The sequence below is a fragment of the Atractosteus spatula genome, chromosome 5, assembly GCF_055471065.1.
Source record: "Atractosteus spatula isolate fAtrSpa1 chromosome 5, fAtrSpa1.hap1, whole genome shotgun sequence".
NCBI lineage: Eukaryota > Metazoa > Chordata > Actinopteri > Semionotiformes > Lepisosteidae > Atractosteus > Atractosteus spatula.
In genome coordinates, this window is record NC_142710.1 from 58,391,487 (window position 1) to 58,411,665 (window position 20,179).

A 20,179-nucleotide genomic window follows, 5' to 3' on the forward strand; every position below is an offset into this window, starting at 1 on the left:
GCAGAATACACCAGTTTACACACTTTTTTGATTATGATTTTTTAAATGACCACAAATTTACTGACAAATATTATACAGCACTTCATATGTATCCAAAAAATATCTCCAAATATGGCAAAACCTGATTTTACTCATTTACAAGGCAAAAAATGGTTTCAATTTTCTTACCAATTATTTTTGTGCCTCATCAATATTTCATTTAAACCTTTGTAATGTGGATGGGAATAAATGTTAGCAGTCAATTCAGAGCAACTTCACCTTTTATGAAATGCCATAACGCTGTAAGTGGTTTTTATGTACCTTATATATGCTTAAATTAGGATTGTCAAGATGACGGCAACTCATAACCATTCTCTACATTTTCACTTTTTATGGCTGCAGAATAAATCAAATGTATACATATGTATGGAAAAAATATGGGAAGTTTTTTTATTCATGCAATGTGCACTTTGTAAAAGTGATTCAGCATGTAACACCCATCCTCTGGGAACTGCACTGGCATGTAGTAAAGAACAGAGGGACCTTCATGGTTCTTCTGCACATGTATAGTCTAATTCACTGTTTGATCCATCTCTAGAGTATTTTAAAGATTATGTGCACAAACATTGTCCAACTCTTAATTGGACTGTTTCCCAAGATCTGCTGATTCGGGGCTTGTTACACAGCCAAAGGCCAGGTCCCAAATAACGCATGATGTGGTATACACCAGAAAGCTCCATCTATGGAACTTACTGCACAAATCCATTATAAATGCTATAACTGCTGACAACTTGTACCCTTAAAGACCTATTTTTAATTTATCATTTAATTATACCATGGGTTTTGCAAAGCCAATTTGCTGGTCTACTTCTCTCACTTAATTCATTTGTATGTTATGCTTCAACAAATTAAGATTCCATAAGAACTGTATTATGTTCACTTCTCTCATTTCGGGTGTTTTTATACTGTAGGTTATCCAAGCCCAATTTCACAAGCCACACGCTATACTCTCAGTAAAAGCAGTATACAGTATGTATAATATTTCCAAGCAATATGTACAGCTGCTATCACATTACAATAGAATTCAAGTTTCTTTGCAGCTTATATAAAGCAGAGCAATCTGAAAACCTGTTGAAACTGGGGGGGGGGGGGGGGGGGAGAATACAGAACATCATAAAATAGAGACGATTTCAAAATGAGCTACACACATTGAAATGTGACGTAGAAATTTCAAAGATTTTATGGACACCACTAAACAAGGGTTCTTTGTCCGTTTTCTTTTTTAATAAAAATCTTGCACATATTCCATATACAAGCAAGGAGTCAAAACAAAGATGAAGAACCAGTTTTTGCTTCAATTCCAAATAGAAGATACCTTTGTCATAATAAATTATAAAAAAGCCTATCCCTTTCACTCAAAACTATGGGAATGTACAGTCTGTCAGGTGGTCCATGTACCCCAAAATCTCTCATCCTCATCTGGAGGCAGGGGCATCAGAGATCTGTCCGTGCTTTGGCAGCATGCGGGGCATACTTGGGCATCAGCTCATTGATTTTGCGGATGAAGTCCGATTTCTCGGCACACCCTTTACATGTCTCGCCCCACTCCTCCAGAATCTTCTTCAGGTCCTTCACCTTCAGCTTCTTCAGGTCGACTGTGCTCAAGTCCACCTGTTTATCTAGATAAACCCAGAAAGCAAGGGTCAAAGATATTATCGGTAGACCCCCAAAGAAACTCTCTCAGAAGAATGCAACATTTGTGCTTTTCCAAACAAGGCTTTTTTTATCCAGTGGTTTTAACTTTTAATGCCATTGTGAATGCAGGAGTACTATATCTGATCTAGTTTCCACTTAGGAGGTTGGCTTATAGGGCTTATCTATGACAAATACATTCCTGTACTTAAAACCTCACAAAATGTTTAGTAAGGATACAACTTATACCTCCGTTTTATTCAGTTCAATTCAGTTGCATTCCAGTGATTCACAAACTATTCAATTCATGTGCGTCTTAGAGGCTTAAGGTAAAAGGTAGGATTACATATAGGAAAACTACAGTGTCATCTACACAAACCTTGTTTGCTGCAAAGTAATCTGACTGCTATAAAAGTCAGGCAATTTGCATTTACTGTTTAAATTTAAATTATTCATACTTTTGAGTGTATGATCAAAGAAACAAAAGAACATGGCAAGAGATTCACTGATATGCTCCAATTCGAAACAATACAAACCATAAGGAGCACAGCTTTACTATTATGTTATTGCTACAAATCAAAGGAAAACAAAAGCCCACAGTTTATTACAACACCAATTCCATGTGCTACCATCCTGGATTCATGTTCTTACCGTATCTGAGTTCACAGATCTGGCTGTCTTTTTTCTTCAGCTTCTCACAGACTTTTTCCACAGGGACATGATAGCTCAGAGGCTTGGAAACCTCATTGATGATTTTTGTGGCTGCATCACTTGTGGCTCCAATGTAGTAACACTAGAAAAAACCCCAGACAGGCAAGGAGTCAGCATTCAAATGGGTTCCAATACCTTTGTAAGTATAGAGGTTTGCACCAACGTACGAGTCCTTCGTGCAAGCTTTTGTAATGTTTGATACTATATGTGAGGGAAGTTCTCAATCTCATGAAAACATTTTGGTTGTATAAAAGAGGCTTCTCAAACATAATGGAAAAACAACAGTAATGACAAAACACAAAATGTACTATTTTTCTTTGTCTGCTTATCCATTTGGATGGGGCAGCCTTAGAAATTGACACCTATTTCCACCATCCAAACATTTTTCAACAATACATCGCTGTCTTGCACTCGGTAATTTCTTCAACAGTACCATATATGGTCTCAGAAATGTTTAAGAATTGCCTTAGCATAACCTTTAACCTACCAGCCGGTTCTCTTTTCCCTTGGCCTCATTACACGTTTTCATCAATGCCTTCTCAATAGCTGCACTTGTGAAGTCTGCATCGCTATCTTTCAGAGACTGGTAAAACCTCCCCAGGAAGTTGACGCACACTGTAGATCAAAAAGCAGTTTAGCATTAACCTCCATCGCTGGCAGGAATCACTTCTCTTCTACCAAGCTTAGTTTCTGTGTTCACGTGTTAAACAGGCATCACAATCATGAGGCACATTCTACCTGAGTGCAATCAAGCATTCCACATGGTTTATTTTAACAGATTAATTGTACTAAACATGATCAAATTCCAGTTACACCTTAAAAAACTAACAGACTCATATCCAGATATCACAAGTGTCTGTTGAAAATACTGCACCTGTATTGTTTTAGAGTATTGAAGTATAAATACTGTAAAACGTTTTAGTGGCCTTTGGTTTTTGCAATCACTTTTTTTAGGGTTTTAAAAGTTTAAAACAGTCCAGGAACAGGCCTATATATTTTTGCTAATTTTTAATGAAACTCACTGCTGTCTAGAATCAAAGTCTGCTTACTTACATGGAGGTAAATATGGAAAGCGTGAAAATGAGGTACTCGTTATTTAGAATGTCATACAAATCATTTGACGTGTATCCATGCATCCAAAGGCCCATACCAATACAAAGCCCAAAGCACCAAATGAGTTGTGTAAGAAACTCTAATGCACCTCTAACTGAAAATCTACCTTTAAAATGTTCAGGGATTAGGCCCTCAGAGACAGGAATTGCTCAACCTCACCTATACTCATGTCTGATGTACTGTATATCTTTAAGTTTGATGACAGCATACATCATATCTTAAAGTGGACAACAGTACATCACTGAAAGGGGGTTTACAGTGGAAGAGGTTAACATTCTGTATTAGACATTGGTTTTTAGTGCCAATTTTAAGTGCTAAGACTGTCTAAACCCTCCCCATTTAGCTCAAACTTGCCTATTCAAAATATCCCCAAGGACTTCAAAATGGTCACATGCAAAATTCTACAAGATCATGTACAAAATTAATGGGGTATAAATGGCAGGACTCATACTGATAAACAATAGTAATTATAATCTTTAAAGTTTGTCAATAGCTTGAAAAATGCTTTCAAGCTATTCAAGCTATTCTGCTAAATTCTTCACTGGCACTTTAATGTTTTAGTAAGATAATCCTATACAGTACAGTCCCCTGGCATTACAAGAGTAGGCTAATTTTGGATTGAATAGAAGTTATCCTGGTGATCCCGATTTAAGTGAAAACATTTTTCTATTCGTGATTTTTATTAATACACGTGGCTTCAGAATGTACGGAATATATCGCAATTTCAAGTATATCAATGTGTAGTTAATGGAAACAAACTATGTCAGCTTAAATTAAGAACTGTGCAACATAGCGTACAAACTGTACCCGAGAGGAAACAACTAATGGAAACAAAAGTATAGCCCCGGTCCATACTGTATACACACTTGAAGGGAAAGTCGTGACAGTGCTACTGTAGTTACGTAATGACCTTTTGCTGCTTTGATTGTATTCGGGTAGGTGTGAGGCATTCTGAAATGCACTGCAGTTGATTTTTAGTTGATTTCATAGTTTTACAATGTGTTTCAGGTCTGTTAACCTAGGCTCCCAACCCACTGGACATACGTACCTAGCCTTTACAAAACACTGAAGGTGAACCGATAGTTGCCAGAAACGGTATAAGAGACATTTACTGTTCCATACAACGTTCAAAAACAGGACCTGAAGTAAATATGGACAAGAGCATCACTATCACATAACTACGTTAGGCCCAACTGAGTTTCAGTCATTTAACGATTCGGATCATTAAAAACACACACTCACCTTCGCATTCCCCTTCCTTTAAAGCCTCACTACTGCTCGGCACTAGTGCAAGCGCAAAAGCCACCGAAAGACCACTTAAACATAGCATCTTAACCGTTAGTTATGTACTACAAAACTTTAAATGTCGCCTTTCCTCTCGATTAACTCCCCAATTCACAGCCGGTTTTCATCTGACACGCACAGCTCTCATTCAACAAAGCTTCCTCGTCAAAACCCCGCCCAAGGAGTAGCACCATTGGCTACGTTTGGACACATTCTCTACCCTTCTTTCCACTTTGTGCTTTTCGATTGGTTTAGCAGGACGGCTGCTCCACGAACTACATCTTGATTGGACGGTCTGGATGGATTCCGGGGGGCCAGAGTCCAGTTGGCGACCTCCAATTGGACAAAAAACAATTCTCTTTTCGAGCGTAATGACGCAATCAAGCGTATATATCCGAGGCGTTGGTTACAACGGGTTGCTACTCACATAACGAAGATCTCGTTATAGATTTTAAAAATTATTCTTTTACGTATAGTTTCACTGATCGAGGTTAAAGTAAGATGTTTTGGAAAAATCCAGACAATATTAATATTCCTCCTAGGCTCTTTGTTTAGGTGGAGTCCTTGTGGTCATATTTCCGTTAGCTTTATGGTGAGATGGTGACGGTGTTGGACTGCTAGTGCCTTGGTGTACAGCAGTGCACTGTCCTCTCCGGTTAAAAGCAAGAAAAGCAAGAAATGTCTGTGCGGTAAATCTTTTCGATTTCTCCCACAGCAGTTCTTGAAATCTTGATTATAAATAATACAAGTAATATATACGTGCTCTCTGTTAATTTTGATTTTGGGGATGCACCATAACGTACAGTATGTTGCAATTTTTCTTAATTATTGCAACGTTGTTATGTCAGAATTACTAATGTGTCCTTTATGGTGCTTTGCCTATTGTGTGCAACAAAATACACGGTAAAGGTACCGTTATGTTTTCAGAAAACCAGCTTGACCTGTTGAAAATACCAAAAGAAGAATAGTGTATAAACTTCAAAGGTGTCTGCTTTTAAGCAGTGGGTTCCACTACTTTTCAGTAGCTGGTGATTTATATTAAAGACTTCCAAGTTCAGTCCTGTAGGTTTTCAATTTTAGCATTTAATAATCTGTTACATTGAACTAATTCTTTTACGTGGAGTAGTTGAACAGCTTGTTCAGATAAAAAAACATTAAACCTTCAGGAAAGTAACTGGGGTCACTGCCCTTCTTCACCATCTCTGATAATTATCTTGTGACATTTCATGTACACCAGGGAAATAAGGAAAATGCAGTTTTCCAGACCCATCTTAATACTCCATGATTCTGTAAAGTGCATTTTAAAAAACGAAATTCTGCAAGCCTCCGTTATTTCTACAACCAGATGGGAGACTGCACTTTTATTTATATATTTCAGAATGATTTTTAAAATACCTTGTGTAGAACATTCTAGAACCATTTCATACTACCTTTCCCTACCCAGCTTTTCTTTTTTTAGCATACACATAATCATTCATTCATCTATCCATCGATTTTGTAACCATTAATCCAGTTCTGGTTTGTGGGGGAGTCTAACCCCAAAAGCAACAGGCACAAAGCAGGACACATCCTGGAGAGGATAGGGCAGACAGACACAAACAAGGACATGCCAATACTCACAGCAGGGCCAACATTCCTAGAAGCCAATTGACCTACCAGTCTGTCTTTGGACTATGGGAGGAAATCCATGTGAACATGGAAAAAACTTACAAAGTCTATACAGATAGTACCCCAGTTCTGGAACTGATTCAGGCCACTCGCCCTGGTTAATGATGAGGCACATTTATGAGAGTCCCTTACTTCAGTATTTATTTCTGTGTGTCTGTGTGAGCCGTGTGATAAGCTGGTGTCAGAACCAAGGTGTATTCTGCCATGTGCCCATTGCTTATCAGGATAGGCTCTAGCTCCTCGGTGACCCTGTACTGGATAAAGTGGTTAGAAAATTGATGGAAGGATCTATTAACCATTAACATTAACATTAATGGATCTATTAATGGATCTACTAGCCATTAACATGCCTTGTGTGCATTAACTGAAAAACTTCTTGGACCACCAGGTTAAATAAACTGGCATCTCACTGCCAATATACTGAAATTGCCCTGTGTTTTACACGGTAAACATTACCTGCTGTATAAATAGAGGTGTCAGCCTTCAGCATGACTGTTTGCACCAGAGTCCTGCAAGATGAACAATGTCAAGCCTTGGGATATAAATACATTTGTGTTTGCTCTGTTTTTTTCATTAGTGTTATATTGTAGCTGTATCATTACTATATCAAGACTTTCCTTTTTGATATGGCTAGAGCCAAGTTTGAAAATGTTCACTAGCTTGGGCGAGATTTAGAATGGACAAGAATTTTGAGATGACCATTCATTAAAAACAGCTTTTAAACTCAGAGCCATCTTCATTAAACCTTACAATAACAAAAGGATACAGAACTGAGTCGATAAAACAAATCTTTAATGTTAGACATTGTTAATGAATTCCACGTCACAGCAGTTAAGTGAGTAGGAAAAAAAACTATGTATTTACAACTAAAATCCACACCACAGTTTATTCATGCTAGCACGATATATACAAGAAAGTACCTTTTAGAACACTTGTACAAATTTTTTTTGTTGTTTTCAAACTTGTCCTGCTGTTAAGATTTGTCTTAAACGCAAACACACAAAAAACAGTAGTGATTAGGCCTTTCAAATAGTCACAGAATTTGCGGAGTTAAAGTTTTTAGTTTTAAAAACACATTTACATCATAAAGTACAAGGCAGACAATTAATCACAATCTATACATGGTTTGCCCTTTTCAACCTTTATAAATACACAGCATTCAGAAGGAATATTTACACGGAGAGAAGCAAGACAGGTAGGGTTTTTATCAGGACTGCAATGATTCTGAAAGGGTTTTCACAATACTGGTGTTCTATATTTACAATACGTTTGGAAATGTCTCATCTCATCTGGGTGAAATCTCACTAAGTCCTCATATTTTTTAGATGCATTATCTTCATCAGAATGGAACCTTCAGTCCTCTTTCAATGAAACAATCTACCCAGCTCACCCATTTCAATACTGTAACATACATTGTCAATCCTGTTTTATTCACTGTATATAATTCAGAATCTGTCTGATTTCACAGACTACTGAATTGTCTTCAGTATATAATTAACAATACAGTACCTGGATTGTTTTAAATTATTTACTAATCAAAACAATGTGGCAACTATTCACTTTTCCCCAGATGAGTACTTTCCCAAAGAAACATGGTTCATGGCCTCATTAACACTGCAAAAGCATTTTGTTCTTAGATCTTATGCATATAAAATTAAGTTTAATCCTTAAACCAGGTATTAGTAATGGTTTTGAAAATGACTAACTACAGTACTAACTTGTTGATAAAAAGATCAGCGCATTGAACTTTATGTTTGTCCCTTATTTAAACAGTAACTATTTAGATTCTACTTATAAACCTAAAATATAAGTAGAAATATATGTTAAATATAACTATTTATTATGGCATATGAGATGAGAGATTTATATGGTTATATTATATTTATGGATATTGCACAGTGGTTGCCTGGAAAAAAAACTCTATAGAGAGCTATTCCAGTTTATGTGCGGTTTTACCTCAGTAATCTGAATGTTCATACAGTTACTTATGTCTACGCTGATTTGCTTTGTATTGAGATAACATAGTTATCAAGTTATAGTTAAGTATGATGATTTGACCACATTTTATTTCCTACAGTACCTATTTCTCTGCCTGTTCTGTCATCCATCTCCTCCTAAAGTCAAGCTTTCAACATATTTACAGTAACTGGGTAAACATTAACCAGCTCCAGCTAGGATATTCCATAATTACACGATGTCTCTAAGACGTTGTAAATGTTTAATGTAAAATCAGAGGTTTTTCTTTCATAATATGAAGCTATCTTCCAAAAATACTAAGGAGTCACATTAATAAATATTATTTAAGAAACTGAATTCAAAAGATTTTGAGGTTAAAATATAAAATTGCTGCTTTGGTTTCCTAACCAGCAGTTATCTAGGCTGAATCACTCCATTAAAAGTGATTTGTAAATAGATACAACTGTGTGACTTTGCATAGGTTTACTATATATGTCTTGGTAATAGTTATAGAATCTTGAACAAAAAACTATTTTTTTCACAAAACCTGTAAAACAGGTAATGTTCTCCTGAGACATGTTCCTAAAAGGGGTTCAACTAGATACAATGCAATCAATGCAAACAAATTAATTTCCTGTTTTTGTATTATATTTAACCAATTTTGCAAGCAAATGCTGTTTCAAATACGGGAAAGATGTAAGACTAGTCATTAGCTACTTGAAATTAACATTTTAAGGGGAAATAAGAAAGATAATGTGGAAAAGATTTTCTATCCCTATACAGGTTATTGTTGATGGGTCCATATTTGTAAAAGAACATCATAGCCTGCTTGCATTTGTTGACTCAACTGACATTAGCACACTTTTAAAAATTACATCACTCTTCACTTCATTCAGTACTATCTTCTTTAGAAATATGGTGAGCACAAGGTATAAAGCTTAACTCAAGCAATGATACAAAAACAAACAGAAAAACTAACAATCAGGATTAAAATGTTTTTTGAATTCAAAATTATTTTGTTCATACAAATGAAAATATATTAAAAGCAAAATGTATACATCTAATCCTAGGGCTAATATTTTAACAATGGAAAACATACTTTAAAAAACTAAATACAACATTTTGAGTAGCAAGCCCTATTAGTTTTCCTCTAAAGAACAGCTCAAAGTGTTTCTACCCTCTTTTACTGTAATCTATCATCATTCAACTTTTCTCTGCCCCCTGTAGAGTCCCTATTCAGTCTATCCACTCCTTTTAGAACTGATGAAGAAAGATATTGTTAAAAGGACTAGAAATATGTGAATTGTCTACATGCTTCTGATAAATAAATAAGATGTGCATCAATTCAATATGATTACTGTAATAAGGTATGTTTAGGTGACTTCAGTTTGTCTCTTAATCTTAGCCATCTTGTGACTAAATTTGTTGCCAGAGAAAATGTACTTTTATATTGAAAATCTGTATAGTTAGGTACGTGTGGGAAGGAGGTGGTTGTTCCTAAGCATCCCAATATATTAAACAGCCCTTCAATAAATCTTAATTTAATATTGATGTTTGTTATAAATATCATTAAAGCCTTCAAGACTGAATAATACATTTAAAAATACAGCTGTGAAATATAAAGGACTCTGACATTTAACATATACCACTGATTTTACTGAACTGAAGTTACAGATGTACATATCATATTCAATCGCCTGCCTTTTACACACTGTTGAATCTTCAAGTGTTCAGTTGGAGAAGAAACAGACATCTAGGGATTTCCACTGTTTTGTAATGTAGGGTAAAAATATATAAAGAACATCTATTCAAGCCAATTTTAACCCTTCTTATTCAGACATTATGGTATATACACCACCTTCAAAAAATATCAATATCCTGTGCCCTCGAATCTGACCAAAATTTGCTAGCAAAAAATGGGCCACAAATATTGAAATTCTGAACTGTAGAAAAATATTGCTCTGTCATCTTCAGACGACACAGGTACACAAACCCTAGAACAAGTGAAATTTCAATAGCTTGTCAAAGCTAGAATAAAGCCCCCAAAGTAGTTTTAAGATTCATCATCCATTCAAAGCTAACTTTTCATCTTCACATAATAAATAATCACTCCTCCTTTGAAAAGAAAAATGTTTCTTATATACTGTATATATCAGGAAAAATATTTACACAAACCACAGGCCTGTAAAAAAACATATGTGTCATACAGCGCCTGAAGATGTGGCCTTGTCATATTGTTGATGGAGAAACATTATTCCCCTGTACTGTCAATGAATATGCATACTTGCACAACACGCCACCTTAACAAACACTGAAGGAAGCATGATGAGTAATTAGTATTTAAAAGTTCATTTAAAGAGCTTAATGGCATCAAGCAGCAGTTCATAGCATTAGCAGATTTACTGTATGAATGACATAAGTCCTTCCTCCAAGATGTAAATCAGTCTGTTGTTACTGAATGGCATTTGCCCAGAGTATCCCTTATCAATATTTAACAGTTAAAAAATGTGTAATGAACACAGACAGAATATCAAAATTTGTATTTCTTCATAATTCTTTCCCTTAAACCTCAGTACGTTGTGCTGGACAGGAAAACCATAGATGGTTGTGGAGGGCAGTAGTCACGTTTTTGCACAAACAGAAAAAAAATGCATGCTCACAAAATCATTATACAAAAAATAGAAAAAAAAAGATATTTACGGCAGTATATATTTCTTATTCCTTAAATTAAATTCATTAACAAAGTACCTTTTGCTTTAAGCCAGTGTACCTTATCAGTGTACCTTTATACTATAGCAGCTAAAAGGGTTGCCTTAAGTCTTGCATAAACCATACATCCTCCTCAGTCCCTGGTATACATATATTTCTTTTCTTGTGGATCCTAGATTTGTAATTGTATTACAAAAAATAAACCATTACTTTTATGCATCACCAACAAAGAGATAGCCCCCTTGTCACCATAAAAAAGAACATCAACTTGCTAATATACAAGGGAATCTAACCATAAAACCTCTTTTTATATTTTACTTAAAGTATCCCTTAAATGTAGTGCTATTAAATTATGTAAAACACCTTTGGTGGTGGGATAATCTCTTGTTTTGCAGCATGGCAGTAAAAAGCTATAAGTCATGATAATCAAATTCTGGAAACTGCTTAGTTTTGAGTGAGGGGATGACACTTCTGAAGAGATGTCCTCTAAGAATCTCAAAATGTACATTTTATAATTGTAAACTAAATACAAAATAGAATTGGAAATTGTCACTCACCTACTGTATGGTGTCTTAAGACCTACATTTCATTGTCAGATATGTTAGGTAAATGGAATTAATTTTAACTTGTTCCAATCTTTCAAAATAAAATAAAATTGCCTGCTTAAATGAAAAACATTTTCCAAATATTTATATTTAAGAAAAGCAAAGTTTTTAGCACTTCTGCCTGAATGTCATCAATGTCACAATCTTACCGCCATTTCGGCATGCATGTGAATACTTAACAATACTGTAATTTAAATTTATTGTAAAGAAAATAGACATCAGCTGGTGAGCTTATTCTCTTATAACGTCTAAGAGTACATTATTTTACATATGCACTTCAGAGCGTATGCAACATTTCATCCACTGCATTTGTGTTCTTGAAAGATGAGGTAATTGAAATTTCTCATAGAGGAACATGTTTCAGAAATGTTTCTTTAAACGCAAGAATTAAATCATGATCTTCCTATTGTCTTTATATAATTATATTTCATGGGCTTATTCACATTCATTGTCTTGTTGCTTCAAATATACTGAATAAAAAAATAACTGTCAAAAAGATTTTTTGGTGTTCCAGAATGAAGTGCTTAAAGTGCAGCTCTCCAGAACAGAACATGTGGAAACTAAATGGCAGCTAACATATTGTAGCGCTTCGGGGTTCACGTGGGTATGCGCCCTCGCCCCTGCCACCTCAGGTCAGCCCCCCACCGAACCCGGGCCTCCGGCGTCACTCAACAGGGACCCAGCCACTTGAGCTAAAGGGAAATCTCCCGTCAGCCTGGCGGGTGCGGTCCCTGCTATTAACAGGGAAGGGTGGTGTGCTGGTAAGCCGGCTCTCACAACCAGCAATGGTGGCCGTATGCGTTACAATATCAATATCTGTTTTCTTTAGCTATCAAAAAAAGCTATCTTGGTTATGAAGACATAACCAAGGTAGCCTTTTTTTTGTATTCACTCACATAACTGCCCTTGGAATCACTCTCAAAAGAAACATTCGATATTTTAACATTTCACAGTTCCTTTCATTCCTGACATTATTGTATTTTTTGATCAACTGCACAGAATAAAAGAGACTGATAATTGATTACTCAGTGCTTGCAGCTCCAAACCATTAATGACAAATCTTTGACCCTTCAGGATATTACATTGGTGACAGCTTTCATCTTTTCGAGACCAAATTAAAATATACAATGTAGTTGATCTGTTGAGTTTACTTTTTTTAAAATAATTCAATTTTGACACTTAAAAATAACACTGAGTTACTTTCTATATCCTCCTTCCAAGTTCTCAAGTAAGCACCAAATAATAGATAGCCAATCAGATTGCTGAAGAACACAGATGTTGATTTCTTATCAAATTCACTAAGCCATTTAATCCGTTTAATCCAATGCACAGTTTTTTTTCTAACCAAGAAAAAACAACCAAATTAAAAACTTGAATCCAAAACTGGAGACATTCACCTGACTTATTTTTTTTCTGACACGAAAACATATTTATCTCTTCCAAAAAAAATAATTTCGTTGGCCTTTTGGGATCAACAGGCCTAGTGAATTTCTCGAAGAGCCTAACTTACAACATAATTGTGCCAGAGTGCTTGAAAGATTCTGGCGAGCTCTCCAAAACGTGAAGGTGTGAGCGCAGGACCGAGGAAATCCATCACCATCGGCAGCTTCCTCTCTCCCCCCATACGTATAGAAACCTACGGGCCTACTCCTCACTGATGCCGTGCTCCCAGGCCACCTTGGCCTGCTCCTCCTTGTTGGTGAGCAGAGGCTGGGAGATCTTGCGGGGCATGGGCCTGGGCCGAATGTCCTCCTCGGGAATGCACCCCTCTCTTAGGTAGGGCTTGGGGGGCAGTGCTGGAGGATCGTGGTGGTGGTGATGGCCCTCTTGGGGGTTGACACCACCAGGAGCGGAATGGCTGCGGCAAGGGGGGGGCTTGATGGACTCGAGGACGTCGGGCTCAGAGATGCTGTAGCGGACGGGCAGGTAGGGTGACTCCACGTCCTCGTCGGTGGTCCAGGCCTGGCTGGGCACTGAATCCAGAGTGTCAGTACGGGCAGGTGGCTCCGAGGACTGGCCGAAGTTGCTCTCACTCAGGGAGGACACGCCGCTGCTGGCGCTACCAGACAAAGTAGAATTACTGCCATCCAGGCCGGACTGTGGGCTGGTGGGTGAGGCAGGTATGGGGTGCAAGGGAGACTACAAGACATTAAAAACACAAAAAATAGCCAATCATCTTCAATAAATCCTATTACAAATGAAAGTTCCTTTCTACCCCTGGTGATAAAATATGCAAGTCAGTTTGTTTCTTTTCATGTCTCTTTTAAATATTGTTTTGAAGGCCTCATTATTTGTTGCATTACATTTTGAACAACATATTTACTCAGATATACAAAACCAGTTTTAAAACATCATTTCTCCTGTAGTCTGCATCATCCTTTTGCAAAGTATATGAGTGTCAGTAACATCTAGAATGCATCTAATGCCAGACTTACATCTTTTATATACAGTACCAATGCTACTTAAGGTGTATGTCTAAAGCCAGGTCCATATTGTGCCAATTTTACATTGTATGTTAAATATATTTTTAAAAGACTTGGGTTATAAAAACAGAAAAGATTAATTGCATGTATGGTAATGGTGTTTAATATATCACTATTAAGCCTCTCTTATCCAATTAAAAATGACTGTCTGTAGGGCATGGCTCAACAGGGTATAATTGGAGGGCAAAGGAAAAGAAGAAAATGATATTGAAAAATTAAAAAAAACATCTCCCCTCTCTCGGTGCTGATCCTAATATTTTAAAACTTTGGAAAAGGGAATTGTATTCATGGAGAAACAACAGTGGTTCAAATGTAAGTGTTACACAGCTAACAGGGAGGCAAATTTAAAGCAGAATGACATCAAAACATGCAAGACACTAGCACTAGAAAGAGAGTCACTTGACTGAATGCCAGTAGCTAGTGAAAAAATGCAAACCAAGATACTGCACATTGCTCATTTTTGACTTTGGCCAATAAAAGGTTGAGATTCCTGCATAGGGATTTTACGTTTTTAAAAAGCAGGTGGTTACACCACCTACAAAGAATGGGAAAAGAATGTGGATGGGCTGAAACAAGACATTCAGAGATCTGCGAGCAACACAAAACACAATGTAAGGTACCACATTAACAAAACAGGAGAGAGAAGCAGCTGCTTTCTTGCAATTGTTAATTGCCAAAACCATAAACAGAAAAAAATGGAAACAACATAAAAAAACCAACACTGCTGTTTTTCTCTTTAGTGTATGAAAGCCACTACAGTGCCAGTATGTTGCAGTATGTTTATTCTATATAGCTGTTTTTCTATTTTCTCATGGGCTTAATGCACAACCTCCATGTGACAACTCTGCTTTAGTGGTCTTCAGAAAAATTATTCTTCCCAGAAAATTACCCCCGAATAACCATTCTTTTCTACATTTTCTTCAGTTTTTTACAGTTCCCTGGGATTTAATTGGTTATTGGTCCATTTATGTATTCTTGGACCAAATCTTATGTAAATATTCTTTCTAAAACTGCTGTTCCTCTCCTTGTTCATCAAAGGTGATTCAATAAAACCTGTGTTTCTTATGCTTGAAACTGCCTGAGTGACACCCAGTTCTCCTATGGTTCATTTCAATAAACTGGATTGCCTTCAACACTGGCATTTGACTGTTGTTTTATATGAAAAAATCGACAGATTTACCATCCTGAAGCTGTGTATTTGTAGTCCCACTGACACTAAAGATTTTATGTTTTATAACTTAATATTGTATCTTAATGAAGAAATAAAGACATGAAAATAGTAGCTTATTGTGGCAGCAAAAGTGGTTTTGCATTGCCACTGTCATTGCTGACGTTGAGTAACGTCCCAAAACACTAAGTATCAAAAAAGAAACTCATTTTGCTCTACTGATGATAGCAGGTACATTAAAGCATGAGTAAAGCTACTGAAATGTGACGTCATCTGTCAAGCACTGGGCACATGTGAGAGCAGGTAAGTGATGATCTGACAGGACAGCGGGGGTCTGCACAAGGGTGTCACTGCATGAGAGAGGGTACCTTTCTTAAAGAGCGCGCGGGGAGAGCTGGAGGGAGATCGCTGATCTGGTGGTGGAAAGCATCAAAGTGCATCGAGAAGTGCCCTAAAGGGGGAAAACACAGCAGGACAAAACAAGGATTGGAAAAAAAACACAAACTAACAAACTCTGGAGAAGGACCTTTAATGATCTGTTGGTAATGAGTGCCATCAGCTAAGGGGGACAGCGGAAAAGGACTGTGGCAGGTGAGCACAGAATGAGAGTCCTCCCAAACTGCCCAGTTGAAAGAAGAGTGGACACAACACAGGGAGCTACCACACAACAGGGAGGTCTGCACTGTGAGGGGCCTAAAGGGACTACCATTGTATAAGGTCAAATCAACTATAGATCAGTATCTTGCATTGAATCAACTCTTTAGTACGCATGTTTCTTGCTATTACAAATAGAATGTCCCATCATTTTATGAAATTTATTTTACAATATTATATATTTCATATCCCCATTACTCTTATGTTTTTTGGGATGCTTCTGGCCATTTTAAAATGTTTAAAATAACAAGTGAGGAGACCCGAGTGGTGAGCAAGTTGTTTTTTCAAAGTTGAAAGGCATGAGGTGTCATCCAACTTGTTACAAAGTTAAGGCGAAAGCAGCTAAGATCCAGGTCCAATCAATTCAATTCAGAACTGACTCCTGCTTTACACAGACATGAACACACCCGCTGATGTGACGTGTTGAGATTGTAGGAAGGCGTTGGGCCGTGTAGTGTAAAAGATAAGACTGACGTACTGTGAAGAATGTAAAACCCACAGAGTTAGGTTTAAACCACTTCCAGTAAAAGCAGGTGAGCAGAGTAGCCCACGCCAGCTGTCCTGGGCTGCTTGGGCTGAGGATCTTACCAGGAGGAATGCTACGTGGGGGGACTGGTGGCACCATGTGACTCCCCACATGGGCTGACAGGAAGGGCAGGGCCTCCCGGGTCCCGCTGTCCAGACTCCAGCTGCTGGGAGCTGTGGGAACTGCTGCAAAATACAATGTAATATCCACGTAATTAACCTTTATCCAAAGCAACTTATAACCTGTTAAAACACTGTAAATTATGGACCAAGTACAAGACCAATATGTACTTTATGTCAGACTAACTAACTGTAAGCACTGTGTTTCACATGTTTTGGGAATGTCCAGTTATCCACAACTTCAGGACTCATGTCTGTACAATGCTGGGCAAACTAATTGGTATGCATTTCAAACCAGATCCTCGCTGGTGTTTGTTCAATGATGATTATTCAGTTAACCTTATCCTTTGTGGCTTCAAAGCAGTAAATTGCAGACTTAGAATGTGCAACAGCTAGAATTAATACAATCCAAACTTGGGAAAGGATCTCCACAGCTATTAGAAATATACTTGATTTTTAAAACAGTAAAGTCATACTGTTTATAGTGTATTCTAAGTTACTGTGTATTTAAACTAGCATAACAAGAGCTAAAACTGTACGATTGTGTTGGTATTGAAATGCGAATTTTGATGTGGAAGTTTTGTTCATATTTGTTTTGTTTTTTGTTTTTATTAGCCTATTTGGAAAAATTCAATAAAAATGTTGATCACAAAAATACTACAAAATGTGATATGCACACCTAAATACCATAAAGTCACATAAGTGAAATTAGTCAAGTCAAGTAGTTAATATTATATATTAAGTAGTTAAGCACAGAACTGTTGGCAGAACACAATCTAAACAGAGTGCTAACCATATAGTTAAGGAATTATACTATTTTAAACAGTAACAACAAATAAATAAAGGCCACCTTAGACAGAAATACACAAGAGCAGAAAACATTACCTTAGTGCGGGGATTGTACTTAAAAAGAAAAAAAAAGATTCCAGCCTAAGCTTTTTCCTGTGTTAAAGGAATTACTGGAAAAAGCTGAATGTAGCGGATTAACAATAATGCCAGAAAATGCAGTACACGTTTAATCCACCTCCAATATCATATGCAAAGCTCTTTATTTAGAAGCATATAAATGATAATACACTGTACCAGTTACCCTGTTAATGGACAAGAAAAAAGGCAATGGTTTTAATAAAGAAAATAATGTACCCTTTTCTGCTACTGAAAGGTTGGGGTCACTGCAGGGTTTGCAAGGGCCAATCACCTGCTGAAGAAGGGCACGCTGGAAATTTGTAGGCTGGAAAAAATTGAAAATATGATTAGATACAAAGTGAGAATTCTAGTCTAGATGAACAGATCAAATATGCACAAATGAGCAAGGAGTTTACAAAAACAAGAACACAGGCCTATCAGTGCATCTTTATATATCACCAAATTAAAGAAGAGCCACAGATTCATCTAGAAAGTTTCAGTTTATAGTTATAAAAATTCTGGAAGGCTCCATTCCCTTAAATATGCCGAAAAGTCTTACCAGACAAAAAAAAAGAGCAAAACCCAAGGGATTGTCCAGATGAGATTTATTTTTTGTAGAAGTGTGTTTGCTCACCAAAACCGCTAGCCTGACTGGAACAACATCTTTCATCCAGTCAACGCCAGAACAAAATTACAGATTTTAATGGACATTGTGAGGGCATTTTGCACATTTTGTTAGTAGGAAATGGAATGACAACCAAAATGGAGGAAGCAAGGTATAACAAAAACATCCACACAGGGCCTCACATGTAACATGCTGTCAGCTGTTTTATCTTGACGGATTTCATTATCCTTTTTGGGGACTGATGGCTCTTTTCTGGAAAAACATACGCACACACAGAGAATGGCAAATCTACTGCTGCTCAAAATCATTGTCTCACTGTGTAATAAAAGGTGCCTGGTTTTCCCTTCGGATGCTCCCACTGTACCTGTCCGTTCTCAGTCATGGTGGGGTACATGGCACTGCTGGGCCGCTCGCGGTGGGGGGGCAGCAGCATCAGCATCTCCCGGTTATGTCTGTATTTGTCTGGAAGTGAGGGGGAGCCTGGGGTAAAGAACAGCAATTAAGGCTCAACCTCAGTGAATTATGGGTCTAGCTAAAATAGGAGTGGGCTTCCAAAACCACCTCACTGAGAGAGCCATCGGCATCTGGAACAAAAGATCCAGACACACTGCTGAAGCTGATTCCCTAGAATCCCTCCAGAATGGGCTTGAAGATGGCTTGGATGGATAAGGCGCCTTCAACTAAGCAACATGAGCCAAGGAGTCACCTCTTCTGTGCCTCAAATGTGTTTTAGAAACAGGAGTCGGAGGTTTGGGTGAAGTCTATTACACAATTGAAGAATTATGTATGGAAGTTAACGTATTATCTCTCCTAACACTCATCCATTTTATCAGGAAACAGCTAAAATGTTCTGGTGAATTAACTAATTTAAGACAGGGGGAACCAGTACTGTGTGTACAGTATGTCTGCTTCTGTGTAGATGGAGATATTTTTGCCAGAACATGACTTCTCACGTGTGAGGAATTTATTGAGCCTGGGTGCCAGACTATGGCACACCCCTGTGTTGAGCCACATACAGGGTAATGCTGGGTTGTTACCTCTTGCACTGGAAGGGGCCGAGTTTATCATCTGTGATGGGGCAGAGTGGGTTGAGCTCAGGCTAGAGGAGGAAGGGCTTGGCTGGGAGACAAAATAAGGAATAGAGATTAGCAAACTGAAAAATATTTTCAGCAACATTCATGGCCCCACAGCGTGAATTTGAAAGGACATAAGAGTCAAGGAAGTATGCTTATCGGACATTCCTGTATGGCAGAGATTGAGAAGACAGAGAAGGCAAACGATGGCTTCGATATGCAGTGGAAATCTTGAATTTCCATTTGAAAATACAATTTTGTAACTGTAATATAATCACACTGAATTCGTTTTCTTCTTTACTCATAAACTAGTTTCTGCAAGGGCAGTCTGTGTGAGGAGGTACGTAATATTTCCATCCATGAGTCGGATTTCTCCCTGCGTCTGGTGAGGGTGTATGTCGGCACCTGCATGCGGTAGAGGTCCTCAGGAGTTTCTCCCGCCATCCCATCCGTCAGGATGACCAGGTTCCCTGTCTCGCTGGACGTGTGGGAGGACAGGGAAGACGAAGAGTGCCGGATTGACCCTATCAAGTTCAGTGGGCTACAGGCAGGAAGATTCAGGAAGTGAGAGAAAAGGAGACAAAGAATGGAAAAGATACCACCCTTAATTACTGTATTTAAAAGCAAAGTACATACAGTATTTTCCTGAAAGTTTAGCACTATTTCTTCAAATACTAAATGACATTGAAGCATTTTTCTGTATAATCTTTTTTTGGCATATTATACTAAGCCCAATTTGCATTTGGGACATTCTACAGTATATCAGCAGGTTCTTACAATAGGAGATATTGTGTTACCAGTACAACTACAAGACCTACTGCTACTGTACAGTATATCTTTCTACTAGGGGCAGTTCCATACCATTGTAAGATGTTCACAGATCCTATATACAGTATGTCATATTTTTA

The 20,179-nt window shown here is 37.6% G+C and overlaps 2 protein-coding genes across 2 annotated transcripts in view; both read right to left on the minus strand.

Moving 5' to 3' along the window:
- Positions 1-1,250: 1,250 nt before the first annotated feature.
- Positions 1,251-4,973, minus strand: manf (mesencephalic astrocyte-derived neurotrophic factor). The gene is made up of 4 exons (XM_088917513.1): positions 4,738-4,973; positions 2,870-2,997; positions 2,323-2,464; positions 1,251-1,658 (listed from the first exon to the last, which is right to left on the minus strand). The coding sequence occupies exons 1-4, from the start codon at positions 4,823-4,825 to the stop codon at positions 1,474-1,476; spliced, it is 543 nt and encodes a 180-aa protein (XP_088773639.1). The 5' UTR covers positions 4,826-4,973; the 3' UTR covers positions 1,251-1,473.
- A 7,707-nt stretch (positions 4,974-12,680) lies between these two features.
- Positions 12,681-20,179, minus strand: part of dock3 (dedicator of cytokinesis 3) — a 247,429-nt gene continuing 239,930 nt past the window's right edge. Inside the window, exons 48-54 of the mRNA XM_088915677.1 lie at positions 19,677-19,812; positions 19,236-19,317; positions 18,515-18,678; positions 17,811-17,898; positions 16,611-16,733; positions 15,737-15,819; positions 12,681-13,856 (exon numbers count right to left, since the gene is read on the minus strand). Coding sequence (XP_088771803.1) covers positions 13,362-13,856; positions 15,737-15,819; positions 16,611-16,733; positions 17,811-17,898; positions 18,515-18,678; positions 19,236-19,317; positions 19,677-19,812 — 1,171 coding nt within the window. The 3' untranslated portion in view covers positions 12,681-13,361. The remainder of the gene's footprint in view (positions 13,857-15,736; positions 15,820-16,610; positions 16,734-17,810; positions 17,899-18,514; positions 18,679-19,235; positions 19,318-19,676; positions 19,813-20,179) is intronic.